General features: G+C 40.9%; 1 protein-coding gene across 1 annotated transcript; it reads right to left on the reverse strand.

Moving 5' to 3' along the window:
• Nucleotides 1-90: 90 nt before the first annotated feature.
• flii (FLII actin remodeling protein) lies at nucleotides 91-12,619 on the reverse strand. Its single transcript, XM_048246895.1, has 30 exons — nucleotides 12,499-12,619; nucleotides 11,380-11,490; nucleotides 11,213-11,284; nucleotides 10,971-11,051; nucleotides 10,481-10,566; nucleotides 10,197-10,358; nucleotides 9,982-10,085; nucleotides 9,280-9,455; nucleotides 8,920-9,077; nucleotides 8,741-8,825; nucleotides 8,232-8,379; nucleotides 7,921-8,054; nucleotides 7,400-7,612; nucleotides 7,123-7,302; nucleotides 6,611-6,693; nucleotides 6,445-6,519; nucleotides 6,253-6,336; nucleotides 5,608-5,779; nucleotides 5,261-5,365; nucleotides 4,886-5,077; nucleotides 4,403-4,591; nucleotides 3,456-3,595; nucleotides 2,987-3,203; nucleotides 2,676-2,830; nucleotides 2,472-2,532; nucleotides 2,259-2,387; nucleotides 2,038-2,144; nucleotides 1,824-1,929; nucleotides 1,490-1,555; nucleotides 91-1,369 (listed from the first exon to the last, which is right to left on the reverse strand). The coding sequence occupies exons 1-30, from the start codon at nucleotides 12,559-12,561 to the stop codon at nucleotides 1,235-1,237; spliced, it is 3,789 nt and encodes a 1,262-aa protein (XP_048102852.1). The 5' UTR covers nucleotides 12,562-12,619; the 3' UTR covers nucleotides 91-1,234.
• Between the last annotated feature and the right edge of the window lie 34 nt (nucleotides 12,620-12,653).

The following is a 12,653-nucleotide window of genomic DNA, read 5'->3' on the forward strand; positions in this document are numbered from 1 at the left end:
ATGCGTATAGGAAATAAAGTGCGCATGCGCAAAACGGAGACATTTTTCACACAGGTTCTCATTGAAGTAAATAAACTATTTGATATGACATATTTTAGAAGAAACTTTATTTCCATATAAAATACATAAATAGAGCATCTGCAGGTGGGTCTACAGGCAAGAAATATTTTACAAATAGCAATTAAAGCACGTAATTATTTAGATATTAAAGAGGATGTGGGACAAAATGAGACAGTGGCTTTTGAGCATATTTTGCCTTATATTATAAAGTGGTGAAAATATTAAATGCATACCAAAACTGTTTTGTTTCTAACTAGCAGAAATATCTCTCACTTGTGATCGATCTCCTGGCATGACCACAATTCTTTTAACTTTATTTCTTACATCATGGCAATCTTAAGTTACACTTGAGGCAGCCATACATTTTGTAGAGATAGTAAGGGGCTTTTAACCATGTAACAACATGCTAATTGTATCACAATGTATGTGGGGGAAGTCAGCCCCTTACAAACCTAGCCTTTTCTCCACCAGTCATTCTTGGCACAGTCATTTTCCATACAGTGGGGCAAGGGCTCACATAATTGCTAGGACGGCATTCTCATGCAAAATAATCCAAACCATATCAGCTGTTAATGGCACAAACCACATACAAGAATGCATGACTGAAGGGTTCCTTTGTGCTTTTCATTCTATATAGGCATCTTTTTTATGTTTCCATAAGGTGGACTAAAGCCTCTAAAACATCTGTTTGATATGGAATTTAAAATAATAAAAAATACAAAAACATTCAACAGAAATATATGCACAGCAGTTTATACAAGCTATCCTGCCGACGCTGAAGCATCAATACACCATTTCCATTTTTCCCACATTCATTATAAATTCTTTCTGTTTTTGTTTGTTAATGGATATGTTGTAGAAAAAAAAAGAGTAATTCCTTGAAGATATCACTTTAAAGTATATGAGCTCTAAGATATTGCATCTGACCTCTGAAATGATCTCTATGACCCTTCGCAGGCTAACCACCAAACACGTAAAAATACATCTCTATTGTTTAAATCCATAGCAAACGTACCATACATGTATACAAGCCTTGTGAAGAAAGGTGATGATCATATATATATATATATATTGCAATGTCCTATGGGAACAGAGGGTTTCTTGCAGTGTAAATGTCTACGGGCTGTGGAGCAAGGTGGCTGTAGGGTCGGCGGTGAAAGACCTCCTGAGGGCTCTATGCAGGAGCGGTCTTGAAGGTGCTCCAAGCATGGAAGCAGCGTGTAAAGCAATGGGGCTCGTTGCCCTTGCGCACCAGTCTGAGCTTCCTCGGGTGCTCCGTATCCTTGGACCTCATGTGCTGGATGTAGACCTGATACAAATGACAGGTAGATAGCATGTCATATTCCCAAGTGTATTGAAGAGCTGACTTGTTTTCAGTGTACAGTTTATTAGGTCTGTTGATGTTAAAATGTTGACCGCTTGATCTCACCTGACAAGCTTTCAGACTTAGTTTGATTTCCACTTGGCTGGTTTGGGTGCCCACCCACATGTAAACCTGGAAGGAAATAAGAAACACCATGGCATCATCAAATCCTCAAAATGAACAGTGTTCTTGCATCTTTTTATATTCACACTTAAAGAAAGACGAAACAAAGACATAGACAAAAAGACTCACGAACAAAGCTAGATAGACAATACACTTGCACTGCAAACACATTGAGTGACTTGTGGGCCAAAACATCCTCTTTCCAAAGAAACTTTATACAATGCAGATGAATTCTGAATCAGCTACATGATAACATCACCCCCAGAGAAAGGTTTACCTCTTTTCCATTGTCCAGAAGCATAATGTCATCATCAGCAAGGTCATCTTGACAAAAGTCTGAGCACTTCTCAGATACAGCAAAGTATCCCTTTTCATTGGAACACCTTAAGCATGCAAGTAAACAGACAAATAATCAAGGCCAGACACTTTTTTTGCCTTTAAAATCAACATCACCAAATTGTAAAAAAAAAGAGATAATGAATGATACCAACCTAAAGAGTCTTGCGTATTTCATGTAATCAGCATCCTCATCATAAGGCTTTTGTGAGCCAATGCCAACCCAGAAGAAGTTTTCAGGCTCTTCTCCCTCGTTTATCACCTAGCAATGATTAGAATGGTGACAGGTCAGCACTTGTTTTTCATATTTTCTACCGAATGTCTTCTTAAAAAGATGGTTAACTCAATCAGCTTTGTTGCTGATTATTCATTTTACCTGCTTACTGTAGGTGTCATCAAACATGCAGTTCATGATGTCCTCAGCGAGTTTGGCTTCATCTGGGTCTGCGGCTCGGCCAACCCACGTGTACACTATTCCCTGGTTGTCTGTGCTCTCAAATGGCACCTGCAGAAAGCCAAACAAACAGCTATTGGACACTGGTTATTGTTATAAATGGTTAACAGGGCATAAGCACAAATATAAACATACCTTCAATATGAAGCAGAATTCTGAGTTGAGGTTGCTTGAATCGGTGAGTATTTGAATCGTCCTGAAATTCAAAAACAGGATATTAACACTGTCCATTCATAACAGAAAGGAAAATGTTTGGCAAACATTTTCTACTTAGACCAAGATTTACTGCTCAACTATCACTGGTAACTAGCCAGTTAGTAAAGAGTAGCTTATGGTTACCTAGTACACAGGGCACTGCCATTCGTCCTGATGTGGTACAGACTTGGCTGGACATTGTCCACCTTTAACTTTCTCTTCCCTTTATGGATGATGAACTTCCTCTTGAAGTGAGAAAGAAACTTGAGGTTTTCTTGCTGTTGGGTCATTCTGACCACCTAGAATAGAAAAATATCACATTACTCCAACCCAATCCAAGAGTCATCAGAAAATAAAGATTAACCATTCTACAACACACCCCCTAGTCCGATCTCTATGATCACTGCTCAAGACAAAAAAAAAAAAAAAAAAAATTGAAAAGGGGACACACACACCTCCAGCTTGCCGGGAAACAAACTCTCAAACTTCTTCTGCAGGCTGAAGGTGAATGTGAGCCAGCCCATGTTGGAGGCCTCCCTGCCTTGCCAGAAGTACACCACACACTGGAAGTCCTCTTCTGGCTGCTTCTCCTCATCATCAGCATCGTCTTCCCCTTTCTCCTTCTTCTTCTCTTTCTCTGCATCATCCTCGTACTCAACAGGCACCCAGTACCTGGGCAATCACCAGAATAAAAACATCAATTTATCACCGTCTATTGACAACCAAAAAGTAGAAGTTGCAACTTAGACGATGGTTATGCACTCTTGACTTAAATCCACAGTACACGATTCTGGTACAATGTTATTGCTATTAGAGCTCACAAGCTAATCAAATCACATCCAGGTCCTGAGTCACTTGGTTTGCGTATTGGATTAGAATTGTGGACTGCAGGACAAAAGCAGGACAAAAGAAAGCCATGTTTACCTGCATAGGAACACATAACAGTCCTGGGTATGAAAGTGACCAAACTCTTCCTCTGGCAAGCGCGCAAATTTCTTCCCTTCCAGAACAAAACCTTCCATTCCATCCAAATCTTCATTCCATTCTTCCATCATCGTCTCAGCCTGAATGAAGAGATAAGAATTAAAAGAAGACTAGCGGCTTGAACACACTGCCTGCGTTGCGTGTTTACATTTAGGTGCCCATGTGACCAGTTTAGAGCAGCCACACTGCCTCAGTCATACGAGCGAACCAGCCAGAGAATAGAAGGGGGCGTCTATATTTTTCCGCTAGATGCTAGAAACTGGTTGATAGTCATAATTTACATTTAAAAGAGGAAAATGGAGGCTACACATGTACCATAAAGTAACAGAAACTGAAAGAAGGTTATTATCACATTCTGTCGATAAGTTAACATTAGGTTAAAGACAGCAGGCCTAGTTTTCCCAGCTTTCTCTTTCTCTGGCAACCAAGGGTAAACAAGATGACGTGACTGCTTTCTGGTAACAACTAATCCGCTTTCTGATCTTCATTTCAGCTCTTTAATGATTTATAGAGATTAACAAAGGCAAACTCTATGTAGAAATGATGTGAACACACAAACAGCGCCGTTCTGCAAATGTGACGGATGCAATGCGTCCAGGCAGTAAGACTAAATCCCAACTGAAATTTGTTTTTGTTCATATTGGTAGGCATTTTGTCTGATAAAGGTGCAAAAGATGTGATTAACAATCATCATGGTCAAATGATGGAATGATGGAATATGGTCAAAACGTGACATTCTACTTGCATGTAAACAGGTTAAACGGAATATTGACATAAACGGAATTTGGGCAATAAACTGATTCAAAAACGTTTATTCCCGGCATGAAAATGTGATAAATGTAAAATGTCAGAACACTACATCAAAATACCGGTTCTTGATTGGTTACCTCACTGAGGGGCATTGGGGGCTGTCTAGGAAGAAACAGGGCCGTCAGGTCTGCCTTCATCTGATCCTTCTGCTCGGCATCCTTCTTCACCTTACCAGACAGGTTATCTTTCTGTTGGACACTTTCAGCGTTCCTAGTATAGTCCACCTTCAGCACATCATCCCAGTTCTTGAATTTGGACTTGAACACCTTCAAAGTGGGTTTGAGGTGACAAAAAATAATGAATGAATGAATTTTGACAAACAGTGAAACCACTGCCTCAATACACAAATATCAAAACACCTCCACATAGCCATAATAAACAAAAAAAGCACTGGTTTAACATTTTCCTGTTAGGTTGAATTGTAATTTTTGTTTTTAATTTTATTGTTTGATCAAGTATTGTTTCTTTTTCCTTCATCTGTCTCACTGATGACATAGTTGCAAAGTATCGAATGAAAGAATACTATGAAATCTCATGTCATTCTTAAACCAGGGGCTTACCTGGTTCTCGGTCCCCTCCAGGTTCCGGATGACCACAGCGTGTTTGGGCCGGTGCAGCATGCTACATAACTCCTGTCCCAGTTTCAGCGCAGCTGCTCTGACCAGCCTTGGAGATTTGCGTCCGATCCATATGAACACGTCAGACCAGCAGTCCAGGATGTAGACTCCTTTGGTGTCCAAAAGGCTTTGCAGCTGGAAACGACAGCAAGAAAGTGAATTACAATGGTCACAAACATAAACACAGAGCAAGAGATACATGATTTACTTATTATTTTAATTAGCATTATTTTTTTATTTATTACTATTATTATTGACTACATTGACTTGAACTACATTGACTACATTGACTTTATAGACCAGTTAGAAGATGTTTACCAGTCTGAGCTCAGGAATGACATCCAGTTTGAGCTTGTTTTTGTGTTCCACAGAGAGCTTGTAGTTGATCTGGGGAAGCTCCAAGTATCCCAAGCCCAGTCCAACCTAACATAACAACAATTGTTTTCAACAAGTCTAATAATTCACTAGAACTTAATTCTAAATTTTGATGGGGTAAACAAGGTGTAAACAGGGCTCAAAGTGAGGAATATGTATGTGCCTGAATTTATCAGAAAGTTGTTATATAAAATGATCTGTTTTCAAATCTTTAAATGGCCAGGCCACGCCGAGTGCCTGAAAACTTTGAGCCCTGTGTGGATCACAAGAGAGCACAGAGAGCTCCAGACCTTGTAAAGTTTGGGCCGAATTGGAGCAAAATCGTCGGGAACATGCTTCTTGATCTCCTCGGGTTGACCTCCAAGTGGTTCCCAAAACTCAGGGGGCTCTGCATTCTGCATAAGTGTTGTGATCTCAGCTTTGCTCTTTCTCTCATTCTTGTTGATCTTTTCTGCAAATAATCTGTTGGGACACAACAATGATGCAACTGTTCCACGATGATGGAAAACTAAGCACAACTATAGGTTTCAGTGATTTAACATGGCTGTCTAGGTTTACTGTCTACAAAACAAGGTGGACTCAACTGGTATGTGACATGTCTGATGACACAATATGGTGTTAACACTGCGCTATGGCTTCACTTCTCAGGTAAGATCAAATTGCAATTGCAAATTTGCAATAGTTGATATTTTTTTATTAAATGGAACATCAACATTATGTTGATGTTCCGTTTATTAGAAAATATCAACTATTGCAAACAACACAGTATATTAGTGGATCAGACATAATATTACATTGATGGTGCATAGAAATCTGATGCCGAAAGGATTGTATGGCAAATCTTATTTGTGTTTATACTCGCATTGAGGGTCACTATTGGTGGCAGCATTGGAGACCACAACAGAGGTATTGTCACAGCTTAGTTCGGGGCCTACCTGGCTTTTGTGGTGCCACTAAGTGTGGCATTTGCACCTCTCCACACAAAGAGCTCCAAGCCAGCGTCCAGCAAGAAGACAAACCTGAGACAAACAAGGCATGTGATTAGCATGATAAGGGCCTCAAAGCCACAAGGACCAATGGGCAGCCTTGTTTACAGAGGGAAGGATTAGAGATAGTCAGGGGCTTACCGTGGGTCGAGGGAGGATGCCTTAATAGGGACAGATTCCAATCTGATATTCTTTTTTCCATACACCCGGTACAGCCTGTAGTCAAAACAAAGCTTAAGGTGAGTAACAGTGGAACGTGCCCTGCACCTGTTCCATCTTAAGTCTTCAAGCAACGTTTCCCCCTCACCTTGTTGGGTACTGCGTGTCCTCAACAGTGTAGAATCCACTGGCAGTTCCTCCCTCAATGTATGAGATTTCATTATCAAACACCTGCGGGTTACAAGCATGTAAATTGAGTTTACTCAACTAGGTCAATAATCATTCTAAACTACACAAAACCACTGTGTTATCAGAATGCTCTACAGCCAGAAATAATATATGGCAGAATGCCATACCATTACTTCCTGGAATAATGTACGAGAACAGCGGTCACAAAAGCGGAAGAAAACTTTAATGACTGTGTGCAATACTTTTCCTGTAACATCTTTACATTTTGGTCACCAACAATATTAATGGGGAATCAGATGTTTTGGTTTACATTGGCCGCCACCCGAATAAGGCGAATTGATAGCTAAGGTCCCTACAATACAAACACACCGATAGATAAGCAAATAACCTAAACAATAGCTGAAAGCAATCCCTTGTTTTGGGGTTTTCTAGCTTCCTCAGAATAGTCGAAAAGGGAGTCACTATGCTTACTGCATTGAACTCCTCACTCTCATCTCCCATTTCCTCACGGATTGTCCGGCATTCCGCTCCCAGGTAGTTGCGCAGATTGACAGCGTGGATGGCAGAGCCGGCCTTTTTGTCCAAAGTAGCCTCCTGCCCAATCCAATAGAAGATCTGCCAGTTCAAGGCACCATTGTCATCCAAGCTTGTCTGGAAAACAAACAGAGAGAACATGAAAACATGTTTCCAATTTTGAGAAGATAAATACGTGTTCAATACATGTTAAAGACTGGGTGGTGGGTCCAACCTTAAGCACAATGTAGGAGTCAGCTTCGTAGAACTTTCCATGGAAGGCCTCTTCCACCTGCATGGGCACAAAGTTCTCAATCTGCCATATTTGGATGCCAGGTATCTGACCAGCATCTTCAGTGAAGAACTCAGAATAGTCAAGGTGAGGCTTCTCCAGCTGCTTGTCCCAGCGCTTCGTCTTCAGGTCCCCATATTTCATATCCCCGTTTTCCTGATGATACGCAAGAGACCAAGGTCCAACTTTAGTGGAAATGCACTTCATGTAGTTATGTTCATACAACATACTTGTGAGGATATCTTTTCTGGAATTAACTGACAATTAATTCCAGATCCTTGGTGTCCTTGGTGCTATTTGTGCTAAGCAACAATGACATTCTTAAAATATCTTAAAATAGGGGCCTTATAAAAGGTGGACTTGCATCAGCAATGTTCTACTTAATTTTTCATATCTCAAGGCACACAAAAGTTAGGCTTAGGTAACTGCACTGCATGTGTGCTGAGCGTGCTGAATATTCTTACCTCAATGGATTTGTTCTTTTCCTGGGCCACGTCCGACATGCCCTTCAGCACCTGCTTGGCCTGGTCATCCTGGGCTGAGTCCTTGCGTCGCCTCAGTCTCATCTTCCTGGCGAGTGGATCTCGCTGACTGGTTCCTATACATGCAACAGGCATAACAGGGTCAGACACCATCAGGATAGGGGGAAAAAATATTACACACATTGCCGGCATGGGAGGTCACCTGCAGGTGTGTGTGTGTGTGTGTCACACAAGAGAGATAAAGATTAATTTAACAACAATGGCAGTTAAAACTCAAAAAACCTAAACAATACCTCCACCTGCTGCAGCCACAGTCGCCGGTGAGGCTCCAGCCAAACGCAGCTGGTTCTGCAGTGAGAAGTCAATGTTGTACCACTCAGCTGTCCGATCCACTGGCTTGGGAGGCATCACCAGGTTAGGATTCTCTCGGACATCCAGAACCTATAAACAAGATTTAAGTTACACACTAGTCCATAAAACCTGGAGAATAAAGTACTTCAGAACAACTACCATTTTCTGTTTTGTTTGCTCTAATCTCAGGGAATACCATCACCAACGTTGTTCAAAGTTGCATGAGCATCTATCTCAAAATCTCAATTTCCATGTAACATAAGCAAACACAACATACAAAGAGCTCTACAAACAAAGAGAAATAACAGAGAGGAAAGATGTTGCACCATCTCTTGATGTTTATGAGGCAGGTGATGTAATTAGTGGGCAAGAGAAATAACACAGGTATGGGCTTTTTTTGTAAGCCTCCAAGTGCCCTAAGAAGCTGTTTAAAAGTTTTGATCACACTTACTTCCAAATCAGTAAGGAAATGGATAGCCTCTGGCAATGTCACAAGGCGATTCTTGTTCAGCACAAGTTTCTTCAGCTTGCCGCACCTATTGCAGAGATTAATGCCATGTGTCAACACAGGAAAATACACCACATCTAACTGTACAACATCTCAGAAGATAAAGCATCAGAAACACACACCTGCATAACCCTTCAGGTACGAGCTCCAAGTTATTATTAGCGGCCATGAATTCCACCAGGTTTGACAGCTTCCCAACTCCAGATGGCAATCCATCGAAGTCAAGCTTATTAGAGTTCACATACAGCTTCTTCAACTTGGCCAACTTGCAGATGGCAGACTGTGAATGAAGCAGACAAGGAGAAAAGGACATCTCTGGAAATTAGGTAGAGTAGTCTCACAAACCTGAATGATCTTACGATTCAATAGCAGCCCTTCTAGCACTGTAATCTGGCCAACTACAAAGTATTACTGACAAATAATGAGCTTGAAATCTGGGCATGCTGTTTCAAACATACAAAAACAGCAAGGATGGCCATTACCGGAAGTGAAGTGAGCTGATTTCTGGAAAGGTTTAGTGTCTCCAGCTGTGTCCACTGATCAATGCATAAGGAGAGCTCAGAGATCTGATTGCTGCTCAGGTTAAGGCGCTTCAGACTGGCCAAGGAGTAGAGGCACTCTGGTACCCTAGTCAGGTCATTACAGGACAGATCCACATCTGGAAATAAGGGACACACACACACACACACACACAAGTCACAGGTTGGTACCATACTCATTCTTCATAGCATTAGCAATTTAAGTGGAATGAATGAACTCCAGTGAGTGATTGCTATTGTTCTCCTGATTGCATGCAATTCAATGCATCCAACAGTTGTACTGTATGCGAACATTCATTACCCATTAATACCCATGAGTCAATGCTGCTGTAATACAATGCTATCTACATCCACCATATGCGCACACCCCTCCCCCAACATAATGATCAAGGGTTAGAGATCAACATTGAAATGTCCTTGTGAATAGCTTGTGAGGCCATTGTTACATGTAAAATATGTCCAGTTTCAGCCTAGATCTGATTTTATCTTTCTGCATTCAGTTCATGGCAATGGCATCAGGTTCCTGTTACAACCACTGAGAGGAATTCTGGCTCAGCATGATTTCAACATAATGGTCAGCAGACCAGGTTGGGGTTCTGCTTTAGCCTATTTCACGCCCCACTCAAATAACATGTTTGTATATACCTGCTAAATTAGCAAGGCCTTCTAAACTGGTGGGCATGTTGCTTTGAGTGCGTTGCGTGTTTCTCAAATGTAGGGTTTGAAGAGCAACCATGGCTGGCAATTGTCTGTTCATAAAAAAAGAAAGACCGAATCAGTAAGGCATGTTTTCAACAAATAACACATGCTTTTGTAGCATGCTAATAACTAGCTGTATATCAACAATGGCTCTTATTTACCTTAACTGGGCATGCATGAGAGGATTGTTGTTCAGTATTAACGTCTGCAAGTGAACCAAACGTCTCATCTGGGGAGGCAGGCTATCTAATTTATTGTCACTTAGGTCTAAGTACAGCAGGTCAGTTAGGTTAATGAACAGCTGGTTTGGTATGTTGTCAATGCTAGAGTAGAGGGGGAAAGGAGAAAATAATAAGTTAAAAGGGAAATAGTAAATACATCAAAGTACAGAGTAGTCATGACCGACATGATAACCATGTCTATCAGGTAGGTTGTTGTTTCTCACCCATTGTGACTGAGGTTAAGAACCAGCATATTCCTGGAATTCTCCAGGTCCCTTGGAATTTCAGTCAACTGGTTATAGCTCAGATCCTGAGAAGAATATAAAATGGCTTAATCCTTGTGCTATGTCTCTAATCCAAAAAAAGCATTTCACAGTATCAAGGCTTAAAAAGCAAGGAAAATGTCTGTACCTCAAGTTATCAAAACAGCAGTCATATACAATGTCCTATTTTCAAATCGTAACGGCCCAGCCCATGCCTGAATTTAGGCACAGTGCCTGAATAGTTTAAGCCTTGCAGTATCTTTGTTATAAATAGACTGGGTTATACATCTGGCTATTCCTCCTCACACAGAGGCGTCCTCATAAAATCAAAGGGCGCAACAAGGGCAATGAAAACAGGCAACTGAGAAGTTGCACACTTAACAGATTAACAAGTGGTGTTCCAAGACAAATCCCCAGTGTGTGGTAAAAGAAAGGGGGAATGTTTACATACCAGTACCGAGAGGTCATCCAGCTGAAAAATATCATCTGGAACTCCTGTGTTCTTTAAGTTGTTTGCTCTTGCCACAACAGCCTTGGGTGTCAAAAAAGAGGCATAAAATAGGCGTAAAGTTATGAAGACAAGGATTATTATATTAGAACTCTCACAATTCACATATGAGGCTAAACTACACAGATGTGTTGACAAATAATCCATGTCGGCCTAAAATATGCCAAAATGATTATTTCTATTACCCTTAGGTTGGGAAGACTGGAGAGCTCTCCATGTAAGGTTGTCAAGCTGTTGTGACTCACTGACAAATGTTCCTAACAGAAAAAAAGAACCAAAAAGTTATGAAAAGAAAAATAATTAAAATAATGGTAGTAGCGTATTTCAAAATAGCTAAAAATACTGTAATCACCAGCTTCTGGAGGGAGGCCAGCTCCTCTGGAAGATAGCAAAGTCCTGTTCTGTTTAACTTCAGCCATCGCAGGCTGGACATAGATTTTACATGCTCCGGAAAGTAGCCCCCCTGAAATCAAGACATAATGGTTAGAGTCAAAATAAACGCCGGGACGGCCATTTCTGAAGTTAATGTGCATAGTGGTGACATACTACAAATCAATGGATTGAAACATTCAAGAAAGAAATGATGTCATGCCGTTTCCTGACTCACTTGTGGGTGTGCCTCTAAAGCAACGCTATTTCTTACACTAAGACAAAGACTATAACTTCTCCAACAGGACTTGAGCAGTTTCGTGGTAGTGGTTAAATATGCTTAAATATACAGCATTCATAACATGAGGTAGCATAACTACAAAAAACAACGTCCACCAAAGACAACATAAACACAAGACAGGCTGGCTAACATCAGAGACTGCTAACGTTCACACCAACCACACTCAACAATGTTGAGAAACCCAGTTAGCTGTTAATACACAGCTGTTGGAAAGCAGACCTCGAGCTATATTAACCTACTTTGTTATTCTTCGTTAGTTTCTTACTTAGAGCATATCTGCTTATTTAAATGAATAGGATGAACTTATAACAGATCAGCAGCGGCACAAGACAAGGGGTAACGTTAATCAATCAGCTAACATCAGCTAACCGACCAACTTTTAATGTGCTAACGTTATGCCTGTCTTAGCCCAGACACTAACGCTATAAGACAGACGCCAATATAAGTAATATTCCTGAAACAGGCGTCGATATTTACCTTCCTACTATTAAATGACCAATGTCTGAGCAAACAAAACTAAAATGCCTTAAATTGAGAACACTTGTGTTACCATGCAATTTATGACAGTCGATTGCTACCGCCCTGGCAGCTAGCTAGAGAGCTAGGTTAGGCTTCTAGTTTTACATGGTAACTGCTTATATTATGCTATCATAGCTAGCTCATGTTAGCCACAGTTATCAAGCCCTTATGCCTAGCAAGCTAAGGCTAACTAACATTCAGAAGAATACAAAACCTAACCCGACATAAATACAAACTACTAGCTTCTAATCAACCATTTACAAATCAACAAAAGGGCCTTACTTTAAAATCGTTCCCACTTAGGTCTACCCCCCTGATAAAGGGGAGAACTCCTGTAGCAGCCATCACGGATTCAGGTTGACAGACTTTTCAGGCTATTTCTGGTAGTGTTCAAGAATTTGACAAGACCCTGCAGACAGCTGCCGGAAGACACACCC

Source organism: Alosa alosa, chromosome 6 (assembly GCF_017589495.1).
Source record: "Alosa alosa isolate M-15738 ecotype Scorff River chromosome 6, AALO_Geno_1.1, whole genome shotgun sequence".
NCBI lineage: Eukaryota > Metazoa > Chordata > Actinopteri > Clupeiformes > Clupeidae > Alosa > Alosa alosa.

What these genes read in the sequence shown, in the direction of transcription:
- flii (XM_048246895.1), bottom strand. Translation starts at nt 12,561, where the DNA reads ATGGCTGCTACAGGAGTTCTCCCCTTTATCAGGGGGGTAGACCTAAGT. An exon ending in AGTGGCACCACAAAAGCCAG is followed by an intron (nt 5,780 to 6,252) that starts GTAGGCCCCGAA and finishes GTGTCCCAACAG; the next exon opens with ATTATTTGCAGAAAAGATCA. An exon ending in TGGAGGGGACCGAGAACCAG is followed by an intron (nt 4,592 to 4,885) that starts GTAAGCCCCTGG and finishes CCCACTTTGAAG; the next exon opens with GTGTTCAAGTCCAAATTCAA.